We start from the raw sequence: 20,000 nt of genomic DNA, 5'->3' as shown, positions 1-20,000 counted from the left end.
ACCTTGGATTACACCAATCATTGTGTAGTGCCACCATTTCAGCAGAGATGTAACTGCACTGAGAAAGACGGCACCCAATTCAGGCCTACTATGTCACTCAATAAAAGTGTATGACTGGAGTAAGACTTATAATATTATATTAAACAGTGAATAAGTCCACCATCTCATATTTAGTTTTCAATTTAGAAATAACAGAACAGACTAGCTATAAAACACTGTTATAAGATTTAGGCAAACTTGGGCCGGGGCTGAATGGCGCTGTCTACCTGCAATCCCGTTGGCGTCCACACGAGGGCAGTGTGAAATTTGTCAGAGAGATTTAGCGCCGCCTCTCTTTGTGAAACTCTTCTACAGCCGGTCGGGTTCAGGAAACACGCTGACTCGCTGAGGCAACTTCTGGGCTCTCTTGCCATCTATCGTGCTGAGGCGTGTAACAGAAGTTTAGACTTTTTCTGAAATCTGTAGTTGCGGTTTAACAGCGATTATGGGAGACCCTATCGCCGAATACACAGCCCGACTCCTGCGACAGGTTTGTTACACTTTTCGGAGGATTCGTCGGCTGATTTGTGATTTCTCAGTTTGTGGTAAAAGTGGGACTGCATGTTGATTGGTCGGTGACGTAAGTTAAAGGCAGCAGCTGTCACTATCATCACCAGCTGAGGATGCGGTGTAACGTAATCGGCATAACTTACATTTGCAGTCTCGTCTTCTAAGCACGTTAGGTCTGCCCTGTCAGTAGCGTTAAAACCCATGTGGCCTCTCACTAAAATGTAGACAACATAGAATGGACGCTCATTTCTGGATCCATGCTGTGTGGTATGTTAGCCGTGTTGAGAACAGGAGCTGTTTGCCAACTCATCCAACGCAATGCCAGTAGCTGCTACCTGGATCCCACTGCCATCATCCAACAGTTGAAGTGTCGGATGATACAGTCGCTGTAACTTGACGGTTTGCTGTTGATGAGCAGGTTTTATAAGGGCCAATTTTGATAGCCTACTAGCTTCCTTTCATACGCTCCAACAGCCCATTTAATATGTAACTAGCTGGTTAGTTCTTGCCCCCGACATCAGTATATTCAACTTTAAAGCTTGACTTTTATTTTCATTTTTAGTAAAGATAACAGCACTCCACCCAGTGTATCGTAAACGGGCAATATAAGGGAATAAGGAACCAACCCCTCTTTGTCCTGTTAAAGCCGCTATCGGACTGTTGCTTGTGTTGTGTTATTTCCTCACTTTGACATTGGTGAGTGAGGTTAGCCGAACGTGCAGTCTCATGTGTGGTTGCCTCTGTGTCACAGGAGAATGAGATAAAAGCGCTGTCGGCTCAGATCGATAGCCTGAAGAACCCGGTGGCGTTGGGTGTTCCCAATCACATAGACGAGCTCCGGGAGGAGAATACCAAACTCAAGTACAGACTCAACATCCTGAAAAGGGTAAGTACAGTAAATATGCCAAGTTGGAGACTCAATGGAACATGGACACACACACACACACACACACACACACACACACACACACACACAGACACACAGAGCTTTATTAAGAAGACTCATTTTGCAGTGTAGCCTATTCATATTTTCTTGAATCCTCTGTCGTACTTGACACAGTTTCTTTTTCTGTGGAGGTAAGGCAAGACCATAAGGTGTTACATAAAGTATGTAGCTGTCCATATGGAGATAGTATATGTCAAGGGGCGCTGTATCTACGGTCATCAATAAGATACTTGAGTGCTTGTTTCTCATGTGATGATGTTGCGTGTTGATGTGCAGCCCTTCTGCTTTAGTCCAGGAAGATCTGTAGGATCGCGTGTGATACGTATTGTAGCATTTACAGTGGTGTAGTCTGCGTGCTGCGCAGTACTGTATAACCACTCACAATAGTCAAGGATACCATTTTGGGTAGATCACAGTATATCCACTATGTCTCTGTGTACGTGGCTATATGGAGATAGTTAAATTACTGTGTAATTGTTGATTCAGTGTCTAATAAGCCCATGTGGGCTGGGCACCAAAAAAGGTGTTTGACACTTAAATAAACACAATCAATCAATCAAAAAAATCCACTACAGCTGACTAGACTACATTACTGAGTATTCATTGCTCTTTTGTGTTGTAGCTTGAATGTTCTTCCTCATTTCATTCAAGTCGCTTTGGACAAAAGTGTGTGCTAAGCCAATAAATGCAAATGTACGTGTATGTGTGTGTGCTGGACATAAGTGTGTGGTAAGTGAATAACTGTAAATGTGTGTGTGTGCTGAACATACGTGTGTGCTAAGAGAATAAATGCAAATGTGTGTCTGTGTGTGTGCTGGACATGCGTGTGTGCTAAGAGAATAAATGCAAATGTGTGTGTGTGTGTGTGTGTGTGCTGGACATACGTGTGTGCTAAGTGAATAAGTGCAAATGTGTGTGTGCTGAACATGTGTTTCTAAGTGAATAAATGCAAATGTGTGTGTGTGCGCTGTCTCTCTCCACAGAGCCTGCAGGAGGAGAGGATGGAGTGCACTAAGACCATGATGAACATCAACCTGCGGCTGCAGGAGATCTTCGGTGAGGCGATCCGCGCGGCCTGCCCAGAGCTGGACAGCGCTCCCCTGGCCGTCACCCCCAGCCAGCAGGCCAAGTTCGGGGACTACCAGTGTAACAGCGCCATGGCCATGGCTCAGGTTGGTGTCCCACACACACACACATGTACACACACACACACACACACACACACACACACACACACACACACACACACACACACTCACACTCACACTCACACTCACAGAGTGGCTACCAGTGTAACAGCGCCATGGCCATGGCTCAGGTTGGTGTCCCACACACACACACACACACACACACACACACACACACACACTCACTCACACTCACACTCACTCACACTCACACTCACACTCACACTCACACTCACACTCACACTCACACTCACACTCACACTCACACTCACACTCACACTCACACTCACACTCACACTCACACTCACACTCACACTCACACTTACAGAGTGACTACCAGTGCAAAACATGGCCATGGCTCATTTTGGTCTCCTACACACACACACACACACACACACACACACACAAACACTCTCTCTCTCACACAAACAGACAATTGGAGTTGCTACCCGTGTAAACGAATCACTTGGTAGAGTAAGGAGTTTACAACATCCGTGTCATGAGCTATGTTTGTGTGACTAAATGGCTTTGGAAGAAAGAGTCCGAGTCAGTAGATGTGAAATGTATAGCGCCATACATTACAACGGCATACATTAATGTGGACAAACCTGATTTTGTCCTCTGGGGTTCTGGTTGTTTTAGCATAACGTTGACCGTTTCACAAAATATGTGCATATTTGTAGAGATAGAGGAGAGACGTTTACCATAATGTATATGGAGTACATAATGTGTTTATGATGTGTGCATAATGTACGTATGGAAATGGACCTTGTTCGTCTGTGTTGGGGCCCAGATTATTTTACACACACATTCACGTTTATGGTTCTGACATGCGCTGTATTGAGATGTAGAGCGCTGAACTTCCTCTTGGCCCCATGTCCCAGTAATTATATAGATACTGTGTGCAGTAATCTATAGATGCCTGTGGTTATATAGATACTGTGTGCAGTTGTGTGATTGTCTGTATCGTTCTCGTTCCTTTCACTTTCACCTTCAGTGTTTTCAGACCTCAGGCCGTAGACCACAACCAGAGGTGTCAGAAGTAAAAGTAGAAAGTAAAAACAGTACAGGTGATTTCACTAATGAGCTGCTCCACCTGGCTTAAATGTTTTGCTAATTAGAATCAGCTAATTAAGTAAATGGTTGGAACAAAAATGTGAGCTGGACTTTTACACCTCAGAATATACTGTATAGCCTAACTCAAAAAAATCAGAAAGACGTGGTAAATGAGAAACAAACAGTTATCTAAACTTTTTTTTGTGATTTCTTACAAACTTTTACAATTGAGTAGTATGAGTTAACACAAAGTAAAAAGAAATCGGCTGACTGACTTTAGTTGGTGCTACTTACAAAAACAAGTCTAAACAACAATAAAAATTAGCTGAAGTTTGTTCCCATAATGCCACAGCCCAAGTCAACTTATTCTTTAAGATATTACATGTAACCCTAGGCCACTGAAATTTAATCTTGAAATAAAATGCAACTAAGTGAAAGTTACACTAAAGGCTATACTGTTGTTGTCATGTTGTCATGAAAATGTTTATTTGTGCCATAAACCATCAAGTAGATGATCATCTACAACATCTTAATCCCGTGCCAAGATTCTATGTATTTGATCTTGTTGCCAACTCAATCAGCACTTTCAGACTGAACAGGGCAATTGCACTTTCACTAGTTTGGAGGTAAACATGGTTTAAACTAGAGTTGGAGTTTAAAACCGTGTTAAACTCCTGACTAACGGAAGATCAAATGCTTCAATATTTGAATACCGAAATCCATCCAATTGCAAGCATGCAGCATTGACAGGGGGCCTAAGCCCCTTCCCTGACATACTGTAAACTACATGTTATTGGGAGGCCCAGAATAACTGTCGGGCATAGGGCCCAAGTGCTTCTGCAGATAATGTCTGGGTTTCCCAGATTCATTAAGAAGCTCTTAAGTGCTATAAACTTCTTAGGAGCTTTAGAATGCTTCTAAGAAGCTCTTAGCACTTAAGAGCTTCTTAACGAATCTGGGAGACCCAGCCATTGTAAGCAAGCACTGAGTGCTGAACTTTGTGACACCCCAAAGGGAGCAGATGAATGTAAATTGAGAAAGTAGTCAATTTCACATTGCACCTTTGGGGAACTATGTGTATTCTCTAAAATGTCCATATATTTTAACAATGGTCTTCTCATCAATGGTTATCCTGACAATGCTCTGAAAATCCCTTATACTCATCAGTTGTTCTATAGAACATAGATGTCATACACATCCAAAAAATCCACAATAAAGAGTGCAGAGACACACAAAAAAAGCATTACTAACATTAAAAAGACAGTAAAATGTACCCACAATCCCTAACTGCTGTAGCTAGGACAGGTTGAGTGTGTGTGTGTGAGTGAGTGTGTGTGTGTGTGTGTGTGTGTGTGGGGGGGGGGGGGGGGGGGGGGTAAAGTCCAGCTCACATTTTTGTTCCAACCACTCACTTAATTAGCTGATTCTAATTAGCAAAACGTTTAAGCCAGGTGGAGCAGCTCATTAGTGAAATCACCTGTACTGTTTTTACTTTCTACTTTTACTTCTGACACCTCTGACCACAACTCTACGTGGATTTGTCAAACAATGGTGTATGAATGATGACACATGTCATCACAACATATGAATTAAGTTTGTCATGTCTAAAGGCGTAACGCATGTCTAAAGTCATAAACAAGCTGACCGCTTTATGAAAACATACACTTTACAATATCCCTTAACCCCAAAAACTAGAGCGTGTCATTTTAATAGCCTAAATTTGGTGTCTCCTATTCAAACTGATGGAAAATGGAACAAGACCCTTTAATGTCTTATGACTGACTACATTTCTTTCCATTTGAATGTGTTGTGTTGTCCTGAAGCGTATGCTCGTGCAGTAGAGTGAAATGGCCTGTATTACTGTAGCTAGTTTCAGTTTAGTTCTGTGGCATCAGATAAGTGAATTAGTCACGTGATGTCTCTGCGGTGCCTCCAAAACGATTAAGCACATAGTGGCTTCACACTGGAGATAAGAGTGTGGTATAATAGCAGGGTAGTGTTGCACAGGCCACAACTCCTTGGCCATGACCTGTCTATGGGATGGGAAGCTGGGTTGTGAGTGATAGATAGATAGATAGATAGATAGATACTTTATTGATCCCCATGGGGAATGATGGAGATTCCTGTCATAATAACAAGAAAGCACGCGCAATTTAAGTTCTGAAAACTGGGTGCTGGACGACCCGAGCGTAGAATAAGTGAAGAAAAGTCCGCTGCACACCATGAGCTGTGAGTAGAAATTCAATATGTGACGTTTCGGGCGTCAGCCCCTCATCAGACATCTGGGTTGGGAGTGATGGAGATTACTGACCTGATGACCTTCCATGTGACCTCTTGTGTCCTTTGGTAGATGCTGAAGGCTAAGGGGTCAAAGGTCAACCCCAGGGAGATTGCGGAGAAGATTATCCAGAACATTCCGGAGAACGAGCTGATCCAGAGCACGGAGATCGCCGGGCCAGGTGAGTGCGCCGAGGAGGGCTGCGGGGAGGTGTGTGTGTGTGTGTGTGTGTGTGTGTGTGTGTGTGTGTGTGTGTGTGTGTGTGTGTGTGTGTGTGTGTGTGTGTGTGTGTGTGTGTGTGTGTGTGTGTGTGTGTGTGTGTGTGTGTGTGTGTGTGTGTGTGTGTGTGTGTGTGTGTGTGTGTGTGTGTGTGTGTGTGGATGTGTGGCCAATCAGCTAGCGAAGTGCTGTTCTATATCAGCAGTTATAGGAAGCATGTTTATTTGGAAGAGGCGATGTTTCCTATACCCTTGAATCTGTAACAACTCATGATGGATTGCTGAACTGCTTTAATCCACTGGATTATTCAGGAGATTTGATTCCTAATGTAACTAAGTGGAATCAAATAAAGTATATCAAGTGTGTGTGTGTGTGTGTGTATGTGTGATCTCCAGGGTTCATTAACGTTCACCTGAGGAAGTCCTTTGTGTCCAAGTTACTGACCAACCTGCTGGTCAACGGCGTTCAGCCGCCTCCTCTGGCGTCCAGGAAGAAGGTGAGTCGCACATGAAGCCATTCAGAAGAATTCAGGTAGTGTCAGATTAGAGATAAGATAAATAAACACATAAGATGTCCTAGCTGTAAGCAGGTGGTGAGGTATTAATCTGTTTGTAATGTGTTCAGGTGTATTAGTTTGTTTTTGACGTGTTCAGGTGTATTCGTTTGTTTTTAATATGTTCAGGTGTATTAGTTTGTTGTTGATGTACCCAGGTGGTGTATTAGCCAGGGTATGCTGTCATACGAAAGTGGATTTGTTTTAGCGTCGCTGTATCACCATGGTATCTTATGCTCGCAACCAAACCTGGCCGGTAGCAGGTGCATGTGCTAACTTATAGCTCAAATCGTGAAAAACTACCGCCCTCTGACCAATCCTAACCAATCCATTATCTTGAAAAACAAAGTTATATCACGTGTGCTAATCTGTCATACTTTGAACAGCCTCTGCAAACATTTTGAATTTAGAAGGCGCTTTTAACTAATTTATGTTGCGCGTGCAAACATGTCACTACTATGGACGTGCATACCATACAATATCTGATGACCATCGATTTTTTGATGTTATAGGTTCGACACTAAAAAAGACCACCCTAGATTTTGCTACCGCTCATAAATGCGGAAGTAATCGTTTTTTAGGCGGTCTTGTGCATCTCCACATTTCCCGATTGGTCAAAGTCACCCCAACCACGAGAACGCGCACAGATCTGAGCTGAAAGCCTAGTTTGATAAATTCATCCGTGAGTGAGTTTCGTAATACCACTCAACTCTGATTGCGACTTTCGTATTTATCGATCCAGGTTATCCAAAGAAAGCCTGGTTATGTTCAGCGAGATTCGTAGTATACCCCTCAGATGGTGTATTAGTTTGTTTGTTAATGTGTTCAGGTGAGGTATTAGTTTGTTTGTGCTGTGTTCAGGTGAGGTATTAATTGGTTGTTAATGTGTTCAGGTGGTGGTGGATTTCTCCTCCCCCAACATCGCTAAGGAGATGCACGTGGGTCACCTGCGCTCCACCATCATCGGGGACAGCATGTGCCGCCTGTTTGAGTTCCTGGGCTACGAGGTGGTGCGGTACGTGCGCCTTTTCTAACTCCTACAAACCAAGAACTACACGTGCACGTAATCCGCGTTGTGTTTTGTGAGGTGCGGTCCAGCCGAGGCACCTTGCCCAGGTTCGCATCAGTGAACTTGCCATCGTTCATCGTTCTCCAGGTCAAGGCCGTAATCATTATATCCCCCCCAAGATTCAGCAATGCTTAAAGGTCCCATATTATGCTATTTTTCCAGAAGTTAAAATGGGTCTATGAGTTCCAGAAAACATGTTCCTGAAGTTGTTTGCTGGAAATAGCTTGTAGGAAAACATTATTACCCACTTATAATATCATCTAATTCAGTCCCTTTCAGAGTGTGCCGTTTCTGCTGCACATTACATATTTATGAGCTGCTGCTCATTTAGACACGCCCCACTAATTAACTGTTAACTTGGTCATTATGTGCCCAATCAACAGATGCCTCCCACCTGGCCATCTTGGATTTGCTTCATACTTTGTCAATAATGCTAAATATTACCCAGCACCTACTGTGCAAAGTTTTAACCTTGCATCCATATTATTTTCTTTATTATAATGAATTAAATTCAACGTTATCGTAATTGGGGCGAATAAAAGTAAAGACAGCAAGTAGAATATTTTCTTTTCAACATCCAAGTGTGTTTGAAGTTGGACTACTTTCATTTTCGCATGATGAGAGGCTGGTCATTTTGAAGTTGCTTTACAAATATCAATTACCCATGGAGATTCACAGTCATGTGTGAGCCACTACAATTCAAAAAGCAGTGAAACAACGCATGAACCAAGGAGTAATATTGAACTTTGGGAAACAATTCTAGATTAATTCTAGAATTTCAAGAGATCTGTTATAATTTTTATAAGGTCTAAAAACATCATAGAGATGATACTGATCATCACGGTTATAGCCATCACTGTTATTGTCGCAAGAGTACCTTTACATGCTAGGCTTCTCCATCATGGTGACCCAATAGCCACACCCACACTCACAGTTTGCATTGCCCCAACCAAACAATCATCACCCAACGAACAGAACCAGTTAAGTTACATTTTAAGATTCAAATTGTTGTTATACTGATCATTTAGATATTTGTTAATCTAAATTATATAATATAAGATGTGAAGAGCTTGTGTACAGTGGCTTGTTTATGTTGGCACACCCTCTCATCACCCTCATGAAGAAGTCTAGCATGCAATGTCAAGAGCTCCACGTCTCCTCCTAACGATCTAAGTTATTGCAAATAAAGCCTGCAGGTAAACGAATGTGTGATTACAGTAAATGATGCTGAAAGTCTTCACCTTCTGAACTAACTGATACATGCGAATTGCACATCCCCGTATCTTTCATTGCTTTTATTAGGCCACAACAACATTTCACATCAATAGTTACTTAGAACTACATTTTCTCAAACGAACTTAGTTATCTCAAAATAAGACTAGGGGCTTCTAAATATGCCTACGAAGATTAAATAGCATTAGCGTTCATAATGTAAACAGGTGTAAACAATCTTCAGATTCAGGTGGATTCAATCATCAATCAGATTCATTTCAATCAAAACAAAAATGTCCATGTAAACGTGGCTATTGACAGCTAGTCATCTAGCTGGCTAATCTCCAATGTAAAACGATTAGCTTGCTAGCTAACTGTAACTGTTATCTCACTTAGTTGTAGGTAATACATCTGTATTACAAGTGATGGAATTATAATTAGTCCCAAGAACACACAGATAACTCTTACACCAACCTTATTTTGTGCCTTTTATTCATGTTCAAAGATTTCGTAAGTATCCTTATCCCCACTCACTTCGATGCACCTCCATTGAATTCCATTGTATGCAAAAGTTATCGAAATCTAGACGCACCCTAGCGGCAGGAATTGCAATTTGCAGAGTTTATTGAAATGGGTCTGGCTCATTAGGCAATCCAAACGTAATCATTCCCTAAAAGGACGTGGTGGGTGGGAATATTTAAATGTTTATACTTGTGACGTGTAAAACCTTGACGATTTTGAACAGCTCACCTTGAGGGCTGAAGGCAGGATGCATTCAGAAACACATATCTTACTCAAAACAGCATGGATTGTTTTTTTTCCAAGTTTGTATGTGTGTGGAAGTACCAGAGACACACAATAACACATCAAATCCCAGAAAAAGTGATTTTTCCATAATATGGGACCTTTAAAATGTCCCCTCTGATATAAGAGAAATTATTATGCTACAATAGTATCACTCTCTGTTGTCTAAAACAGTGGCTTGTAATCACAAACTAGAAAATGGACTACCAAAGAGTTAAACGGACTACCATGGACTACCAAAGGGTTAAATGGACTACCAAAAAGGGTTAAATGGCTGAGAGGATGGGAGTGCGGTGGTGCCTTCTCTCTCCATCCTTCATCTCCTGTGTATTAACATTCATGTTCTCAATAACATGTGTAGACCTGCGTGTTGATGCAGATGCACTAGTTGTGGGTAGATATCTCTGTGCCCACTCTGTGGTGTGTGTGTGTGTGTGTGTGTGTGTTTGAGGTTGCCCTGTTGTCTGTGCCCCGTCAGGCTGAACCACGTTGGCGACTGGGGCACTCAGTTTGGCATGCTCATCGCCCACCTGCAGGACAAGTTCCCCAACTACCTCACTTCCTGCCCGCCCATCGGAGACCTGCAGGCCTTCTACAAGGTGAGCACCTCAGGGGAGACCCGGGGTTCTAGAGCACTGTGTTTGTGTTCTATGAGACCAAAGCTTCTAGAGCACTGTGTTTGTGTTCTATGAGACCAAAGCTTCTAGAGCACTGTGTTTGTGTTCTATGAGACCAAAGCTTCTAGAGCACTGTGTTTGTGTTCTATGAGTCCAAAGCTTCTAGAGCACTGTGTTCGTGTTCTATGAGAGCAAAACTTCTAGAGCACTGTGTTCTTGTTCTGAGCCCAAAGATTCTAGAGCAGATTCTAGGCCCAAAAGAATATTAAGGCTAAAAGTAGCTCCTAGTCAGTGTATTTAGGAGAAACACACGCAAATAATGGCCACGTCAGTCCGGTTTGTTTGTTTTGAGATGCACATGCACTTGCAGGAGATCTCCATTCATTGTCAAGATGTAAACTAAATGCAACGTTTCATTGTACAACAAATCAAATTACAAAGATAGGCTACTGCATCAGTCCGTAGTGTATTACATTACTAAGCTATTTGCTTCATAACCTGTCATCCGTATTTATTTATTGATCTAGCCGTAGGCTATACTGTGCCTTACTGACGTCAGCCATAGCAACGGAGCTCTTATCTTAGGAGTTGGCATTTCTCCTTACTAAGACTAGGCCTCAGCAACTCTGTGAATGAGTTTGAACAAGGAACTCCTAGTTCATCTTGAGTGTTGTTTAGGAGTATTAGTGGAAAGATAAAAAGCTCTTCATGATGATCTTAATGGGGCGGTAGATTTGTAAAGATAACTTGAGGTTTAATCAGGTTGCCATGCTGATCCTCTGTGAGTGGCGTGTGGTTTCAGGAGTCCAAAAAGCGCTTTGACGAAGACGAGGTGTTCAAGAAGAGGGCCTACCAGTGTGTGGTCAAGCTGCAGAGCAAAGAGCCCGAATTCATCAAGGCCTGGAACCTCATCTGTGACGTGTCCAGGAAAGGTGTGTGTGTGTGTGTGTGTGTGTGTGTGCGTGTGTGCGTGTGTGTGTGTGTGTTAACCTCATCTGTGACGTGTCCAGGAAAGGTGCGTGTGCGTGCGTGCGTGCCTGCGTGCGTGCCTGCGTGCGTGCGTGCGTGCGTGCGTGCGTGCGTGCGTGCGTGCTCTGTCCAGAGGTGTGTGTGCGTGCTCTGTCCAGAGGTGAGGGTGTGTGTGTGTGCGCTCTGTCCAGAGGTGTGTGTGTGTGTTCTGTCCAGAGGTGAGGGTCGCCCCGAGGCAGAGGACAGCCCAGAGGGCAAGAGATGTCGGGGTTGCCTAGCGATTACTCGTCACCGCGGTGCTTTGATGTGACAGTCAGGACGGCAGGAACGCTCTTCAGAAGCCCTCTTTGGCTTTTTGTTTCCGCTCTATACACACACACACACACACACACACACACACACACACACACACACGCACACGCGCGCACTCCTTGTGTGTCCTCTCTGTCATACACACACACACACACACACACACACACACACACACATACACATACTCCTCACTCCTCGTGTGTCCTCTCAGTCTCACACTCACACACACACACACGCCTCCATGTCTGGCTGGCTCTTGCAGTGATCTCTCTTTCATCTTCTGTTTGTGTATCTCTTCTAAATCCCTTTCTCTCTCTCTTTCTCTCTCTTTCTCCCTCTTTCACACTCTTCCCTGTCGATCTGTGTCTCGCCTTCACTCACTTTCTCTCACACACACACTCACACACACACACACACACACACACACACACACACACACACAGGGCTGTGTCCTCTGTGACTGTCTGCGTGTGTAGCTGAATGAGTGATGAGTGTGTGTTATGGTGTGGTGTCTGGAGTCTCTCCCCTGAGCTGTGTGTGTGTGTGTGTGTTGTTGCTGCAGAGTTCCAGAGGGTCTATGACTGCCTGGACGTGTCCTTGGTGGAGCGGGGCGAGTCCTTCTACCAGGAGCTCATGACCGAGGTGGTCAAGAAGTTTGAAGAGAAAGGTCAGAAAGTTATTTATTTATGTTTTTTATCTATTTCCTTGCAAATGACGTAATATATATGTAGCGCCCTTTACCTGTAGTTTCACTAAGGTAAAGGCCTGAGTTATGTTAAGTGGATCTCTCCTTATTTGTGTCAATACTTTTAAGAGCTTAGTTATATCAAATGACAGACTATAAGTATTTCTCAAAGAATTATACAGATCCCCTCATCAAGACAAAGAATACAGTTTAGATACAAATGGCTGTTAATTTATTGTCTTCGTTTAAAAGGCAAAGGTATCGTAAAGTTATATAAATAACAAGAAATATATTAATATGAAATAGAAATACTGTATGTTTAACAAGGAAGATATTGATTACTTACAAAGTACAATCAGTTATATTGCACATTACCTTAAATGAGGTAAGTGTGACTGGTAACAGGATTAAAATAAACAATCAATAAATAGAATATAAACTTGGTGGCAATAACTTGACCAGCAAGTGTTATCGAATGTAAACACACCTCTGTTAAATATATTTAGCACACCAGAATAAAAAGGTTTTAAAAGTTTATAATACCAGAGTATAATTAATTAACTGTAGGTTTAGAGTATGGTTAAAATGGGTGTATATTTGGAAATACTAGAGTATGAATAAATAGGCTAGGTTTAAGTTTGGAAGTACAAGAGTATGAATAAATAGGCTAGGTTTAAGTTTAGAAGTACTAGAGTATGATTCAATATGTATATATTTAGAAATACTAAGTGAATAGATACGTTTAATGTATAGTCAAAGTAAGGCTATACAAGGCAGTCGCTACAATGCTAAAACCTTTAGCTTGACTGAATGCCAGTCAACAACTACCCGTTCAATTACATTAAATCAATATAAAACTCACATAAAGACAAAGACAATGTGGGCCCACACACACACACACACACACACACAGTATCGAGAGTTCCCTTATCGTTGCAGGCCTGTGTCGCTGCTTGTGCTCGGTGAGGCTACAAACAAACCAGCCGCTTCACTCAGCTGAGCCTGAAAAGTAAAAGGGTAACGATACCTCCATTAACGTTCGCTCGCGCCGGCCGGCAGACCCCAAGCAATGACAGTCCAGCGGCGGGGTGACAGCATCCAAACAGGGGGGAGATGTCCAGCGTTGCCAGAGGAAGTATTAGGCACCCGGAAGCCTAAACCGCTATCTGGTTTTCCTTCAACGTCGTCCGGCAAACAGTACTCCCGAGAAGACACTTCACTGACCTTGTTAGCTTAGTTAACTGGCTAGCTTGGTTAGCTAGCTAGCGACGCCACAGTTTATAATATACACGACAGACAACACGAAAACAATCCTTAACTTAGGAAGAGACTTCTGTTGGTTCACTTATCACAAAACTAACGAACTCATGAAAAACAGTTGCCGAATAGATAACTGCTAAATCAAAACAAAACGGACTGCTTTACTATTAATCAGTTCACCTCTCGTCTGCCGCACCACTCTCAGGGCGTCTTCTCTTCTTCTTTTCACGCTCGTGCGTCTCTACAACAAAAACCCGGGGACCCCTGTATCAACGGTGATTGGCTGTAAGCCAGTCTTAACGTTCTATGGGTTACAAGGTCTACACCATAGACCAGGGCTCTTCAATTAGCGGCCCGCGGGCCGGATCCGGCCCCCGAGATACTTTGCAATGGCCCTTGAAATGTTGGCTGATGTTATATGAGCAAATCTTTATATTCGGTAGAGACGTAAATAGCTGGTGGAAAACACGATAATAGAGGTACAGAGATAGGCTACACTGCGAGTAGCTCCCATAAATAATGTTCTGTGTGGTGTGTTGCCGTTGTAGGCTACTGTGTTATTATACAAAGACGTTACTTGTGCCTTGCTTCGTTTTTACGCAGCGTCACCAACATGTTGACGTGCGCCAAATCCAAGTTGTTTTCCTCAAAGCATGAAGCATTTTTGGTGCATGAAATTTCACCGGTAGTGTGCCTCTCCAGTCCAAGCAGATTCTCGCGAAAGCATTCGCCACTCGTAATGTAGCTATTGGAGCAAATAGTCGGTTTAAAAGTTTAACTTTGGTGGCATCAGTTCTGTTGCATGCTCTCACTCGCTCTGAAGTCCTGCAGCCACTGCACCTCAGCCAATTGCACGTAACGTTTAGAACGAGTTGAACATAAGTTCCATCTTAGCTTAGTTTCAACGTAAATTGCCACTACGTTGGAGTATAAGCTACTAACATTTTGATGGGTTGCACCACGCAAATAGTTTCAGTGTGAAACTAATACACATCCATCGCCTTGATGTCAAGTCCACTGCAAGTAACATTGATTTGTGAACGCGTTCATCCAATATAAATGGTGGAAACGTTAAATGTACAAGTATGTTGAGAAGAGTTACAATATTATGCGACCGATTACGCACGGCACATTTGATTCATTTGAACACTGTTTGAAACCTGTTTGTACCCATTGGAAATTGTATGGACCTAGCAGTTACTGCGCAAAGCTCAGATTGTTATATACAACTCAGCTCGGCTGTTAATGTTATCACAGATTTCATATTAGCCATATTAGCAATGTAGATCCAGTGTCACCTTCCCGATGCCTACCACTGGTAGTCTGGGCCTGTGGCAGAAATATTCCCAAAACACAAACAAAATAACCACCAAAAAACGATATTATGCTTTTACAAAATGCAACATATGAGCAATAGAGATCCAGTGTCACCATCCCATTGTTTGCCTACCACTGTGGTAGTCTGGGCCTGTGGCAGAAATATTCCCAAAACACAAATACAACAAAATAGCCACCAAAAACAATATTATGCTTTAACAAAATGCAACATATTAGCAATATAGATCCAGTGTCACCTTCCCAATGTTGGCCTACCACTGTGGTAGTCTGGGCCTGTGGCAGAAATATTCCCAAAACACAAATACCCACCAAAAAACGATATTATGCATTTACAAAATGCAACATTTGAACACCCATATTGGTGCTGTTGTAGTTTATTGTATCTACATTTGTACGTGATGACTCATATTTCAAGCGGTATTTCTCCGGCCCCTCAGTTGTGATACCTTTCATGAACTGGCCCCTATTACAAACTAATTGAATAGCCCTGCCATAGACTGTAAAAAATATACATAACATCTTGAAAGTTCTCAACAACTATTTATATCTTGAATGTAGTTTTACTTATTTAAATAGGAGCATATTTATTACTATTTATGTCTATTTATCTATTTAACTTTTAATCATAATATTTATTCCCCTATTTTCCCTGTGGGTTGCATATGTAATGATGCTTCACACAGGGACAATAATAAACCTAGATTACTTTGTGATGCAGTCATGTCATAAATGTTTACATTTCAGTGTCAAAGATGGATGTGTTTGTTTGTTTTTTTTTTTTAGATGATGAGTTATTAATATTTTATTTTATTTTTATTAAATACAGTAATTTGTATGATTGGCAAAGTTCAAACTCTGATTAGAGCTAATTGAGTAATTGGGCAGAAAGAGGAGCGAGACCTTAACTGCCAACACTGAGGAGTCTGCTCAGTGCTCTCCCATCCCATAATAGCTGTACTCTATGGACTGTGCACTTTGCCTGCTGTTCAAATTAGGGTCAGATGTTTATTATTTCAATTTTCATATATTTTTTATTTTTAAAATGTGTTGGTCATGTCCTCTAGCCCCAGCAGGGGGCACTGGTGTTTCGTGTTTGTTTTTGTTTTGAAGCGTAAACTGTTTGTGCGTCAATAAAAATGCACCCGGTGTGTGGAATAGAAACTTCTTATCAAAATGATGCCACAGGAATTTTCAGGTACTTCAAATCTGAAGCAATTCAGAATAAATTGAATTACAAAAATAAGCAATGCTTCATAAGTTAAAGTTGAAACCTCATCATTCCTGACTGACAGATGGAGCCCAGATAGATTTGGAGAAGAGAAAGACACAACATTCACTTCTTTTCCTGTCACATCCATTTTACTCTGCCATGGGCATTTTTATTGCCTATTTCTCTCTCTCTCTCTCTCTCTCTCTCTCTCTTTCCCTCTCTCTCTCTCTCTCTCTCTCTCTCTCTCTCTCTCTCTCTCTTTCTCTTTTTCACAAACACACACACACACACATACTCACTCACTCTGGCACACACACTCACTCTGGCACACGCACACACACACACTGGCTCACTCAATCTCACGCACGCACACACGCACGCACACACACACACACACACACACACACACACACACACACTCTGGCTCACTCACTCACTCACTCACCCCCCCCCCGTGCCCCCCCAGGCCTGGTGGAGATGGACGAGGGCAGGAAGGTGGTGTTTGCCCCGGGTCAGTCCATCCCGCTGACGGTGGTCAAGTCCGACGGAGGCTACACCTACGACACCTCCGACCTCGCCGCCCTCTACCACCGCCTCTTCGTGGAGAAGGCCGACATCCTCATCTACGTCACAGACATGGGACAGGTGTGTGTGCGTGTGTGTCTGTGTGTCTGTGTGTCTGTGTGTCTGTGTGTTTGTGTGTCTGTGTGTCTGTGTGTCTGTGTGTCTGTGTGTCTGTGTGTCTGTGCGTGTGCGTGTGCGTGTGCGTGTGCGTGTGCGTGTGCGTGTGCGCGTGCGTGTGCGCGTGTGTGTCTGCAGGATCTTGAGAAATAAATCTCATCATGAGCCGTGTGTGTGTGTGTGTGTGTACAGGGTGTGCACTTCCAGGTGGTGTTTGCCGCTGCACAGATGATTGGTTGGTACGACCCCAAAGTGACGCGAGTGGATCACGCCCCCTTTGGAGTGGTGCTGGGAGAGGACAAGTGAGTGTTTGTGTGTGTTTTTTATTTATTTATTTATTTATTGTTTTTTTTCATTTGTCTTGTTTTATTCACTACTTTAAATTGCAACATTTTGGACCTTTTTGGATCTTTCACTTTCACCACTTGGTACACGTTAGTGCACTATATTCCCACTTGGTACTAACATGTTAGTGCACTATATTCCCACTTGGTAGTAACACGTTAGTGCACTATATTCCCACTTGGTACTGACACGTTAGTGCACTATATTCCCACTTGGTACTAACACTTTAGGACAAAGTCAATGGACGTTTCTCTAATGTTTTGATGCCCAACTCAACTTGCTGCTGCATGATTGCTGTGAGGGCCAGTAGGGGCTCAATGACCAACTCAACCTGCTGATGCATGATTGGCCAGTAGGGGCTCACTCTGATGCATGATTGGCCAGTAGGGGCTCACTCTGATGCATGATTGGCCAGTAGGGGCTCACTCTGATGCATGATTGCTGTGAGGGCCAGGAGGGGCTCACTCTTGTCCGTCTGTTTCAGGAAGAAGTTCAAGACTCGCTCTGGCGACACGGTGCGGCTGATGGACCTGCTGGAGGAGGGCCTGAAGAGGAGCATGGACAAGCTGAAGGACAAGGAGAGAGACAAGGTACACCCCGCCCTGTAGGAGAGACAAGGTACGCTCCTGTCCTGTAGGAGGGACAAGGTACGCTCCTGTCCTGTAGGAGGGACAAGGTACACCCCGCCCTGCACTGTAGGAGAGAGACAAGGTACACCCCGCCCTGTAGGAGAGACAAGGTACGCTCCTGTCCTGTAGGAGGGACAAGGTACGCTCCTGTCCTGTAGGAGGGACAAGGTACACCCCGCCCTGCACTGTAGGAGAGAGACAAGGTACGCCCCGCCCCCTGTAGGAGAGAGACAAGGTACGCACTGTACTGTACTGTAGGAGAGAGACAAGGTACGCACTGTACTGTACTGTAGGAGAGAGACAAGGTACGCACTGTACTGTACTGTAGGAGAGAGACAAGGTACGCACTGTACTGTACTGTAGGAGAGAGACAAGGTACGCCCCGCCCTGCACTAGGAGAGACAAGGTACGTTCCCGTCCTGTCCTGTAGGAGAGACAAGGTACGCTCCTGTCCTGTAGAACAGAGACAAGACACGCTCCTGTCCTGTAGAACAGAGACAAGGTACGCTCCTGTCCTGTAGAACAGAGACAAGGTACGCTCCTGTCCTGTAGGAGAGACAAGGTACGCTCCTGTCCTGTAGGAGAGACAAGGTACGCTCCTGTCCTGTAGGAGAGACAAGGTACGCTCCTGTCCTGTAGAACAGAGACAAGGTACGCTCCTGTCCTGTAGAACAGAGACAAGGTACGCCCAGCCCTGTAGAACAGAGACAAGGTACGCTCCTGTCCTGTAGGAGAGACAAGGTACGCTCCTGTCCTGTAGGAGAGACAAGGTACGCTCCTGTCCTGTAGAACAGAGACAAGGTACGCTCCTGTCCTGTAGGAGAGACAAGGTACGCTCCTGTCCTGTAGAACAGAGACAAGGTACGCTCCTGCACTGTAGAACAGAGACGAGGTACGCTCCTGTCCGGTAGAACAGAGACGAGGTACGCTCCTGCACTGTAGAACAGAGACGAGGTACGCTCCTGTCCTGTAGAAGAGACAAGGTACGCTCCTGTCCGGTAGAAGAGAGACGAGGTACGCTCCTGTCCTGTAGAACAGAGACAAGGTACGCCCCACACTGCACTGTAGGAGAGAGACAAGGTACGCCCCACATAGCACTGTAGGAGAGAGACAAGGTACACTCCTGTCCTGTAGGAGAGACAAGGTACGCTCCTGTCCTGTAGAACAGAGACAAGGTACGCTCCTGTCCTGTAGAACAGAGACAAGGTACGCTCTTGTCCTGTAGAACAGAGACAAGGTACGCTCCTGTCCTGTAGAACAGAGACAAGGTACGCTCCTGTCCTGTAGAACAGAGACAAGGTACGCTCCTGTCCTGTAGGAGAGAGACAAGGTACACCCCACCCTGCACTGTAGGAGAGGGACAAGGTACGGCCCGCCCTGCACTGTAGAACAGAGACAAGGTACACTCCTGTCCTGTAGGAGAGACAAGGTACGCTCCTGTCCTGTAGAACAGAGACAAGGTACGCTCCTGTCCTGTAGAACAGAGACAAGGTACGCTCTTGTCCTGTAGAACAGAGACAAGGTACGCTCCTGTCCTGTAGAACAGAGACAAGGTACGCTCCTGTCCTGTAGAAGAGAGACAAGGTACGCTCCTGTCCTGTAGGAGAGAGACAAGGTACACCCCACCCTGCACTGTAGGAGAGGGACAAGGTACGGCCCGCCCTGCACTGTAGAACAGAGACAAGGTACACTCCTGTCCTGTAGGAGAGAGACAAGGTACGCTCCTGTCCTGTAGAACAGAGACAAGGTACGCTCCTGTCCTGTAGAAGAGACAAGGTACGCCCAGCCCTGTAGGAGAGGGACAAGGTACGCCCCGCCCTTTACGCTGTGCACTGTAGGAAAGAGACAGAGACAAGGACAAGGAGAGTCCTGTGTCCAGCTCAGCTGGGTTAAAGGATTAGCACCGTTACACTTGTATGAATTCACCAACACCACCCTTACAGTATGTTGATTCAGCTCAGAAGAACGCTGTGAGTGTGTAGGAGAGGGCAGACATGTGGTTCGCATGTGTGTTTCCAACACCATCAGGAGTCATCTCATTAGATGCTGAACTCAGAACTCAACATTTTCTTCTTCAGAAT

At 44.1% G+C, this 20,000-nt stretch overlaps 1 protein-coding gene across 1 annotated transcript in view; it reads left to right on the top strand.

The window, feature by feature from the left end:
* Positions 1–363: 363 nt before the first annotated feature.
* rars1 (arginyl-tRNA synthetase 1) overlaps positions 364–20,000 on the top strand; it is a 32,854-nt gene continuing 13,217 nt past the window's right edge. Inside the window, exons 1-12 of the mRNA XM_062535994.1 lie at positions 364–529; positions 1,301–1,435; positions 2,479–2,667; positions 6,089–6,197; positions 6,631–6,731; positions 7,682–7,803; positions 10,352–10,472; positions 11,293–11,422; positions 12,334–12,438; positions 16,731–16,909; positions 17,138–17,247; positions 17,775–17,880. Of these exons, the coding sequence (XP_062391978.1) occupies positions 485–529; positions 1,301–1,435; positions 2,479–2,667; positions 6,089–6,197; positions 6,631–6,731; positions 7,682–7,803; positions 10,352–10,472; positions 11,293–11,422; positions 12,334–12,438; positions 16,731–16,909; positions 17,138–17,247; positions 17,775–17,880 (1,452 nt within the window). The 5' untranslated portion in view covers positions 364–484. The remainder of the gene's footprint in view (positions 530–1,300; positions 1,436–2,478; positions 2,668–6,088; positions 6,198–6,630; positions 6,732–7,681; positions 7,804–10,351; positions 10,473–11,292; positions 11,423–12,333; positions 12,439–16,730; positions 16,910–17,137; positions 17,248–17,774; positions 17,881–20,000) is intronic.

The sequence above is a fragment of the Sardina pilchardus genome, chromosome 5 (genome assembly GCF_963854185.1).
Source record: "Sardina pilchardus chromosome 5, fSarPil1.1, whole genome shotgun sequence".
Classification (NCBI taxonomy): Eukaryota; Metazoa; Chordata; class Actinopteri; order Clupeiformes; family Clupeidae; genus Sardina; species Sardina pilchardus.
This window is presented reverse-complemented; position numbering and strand designations above follow the sequence as displayed.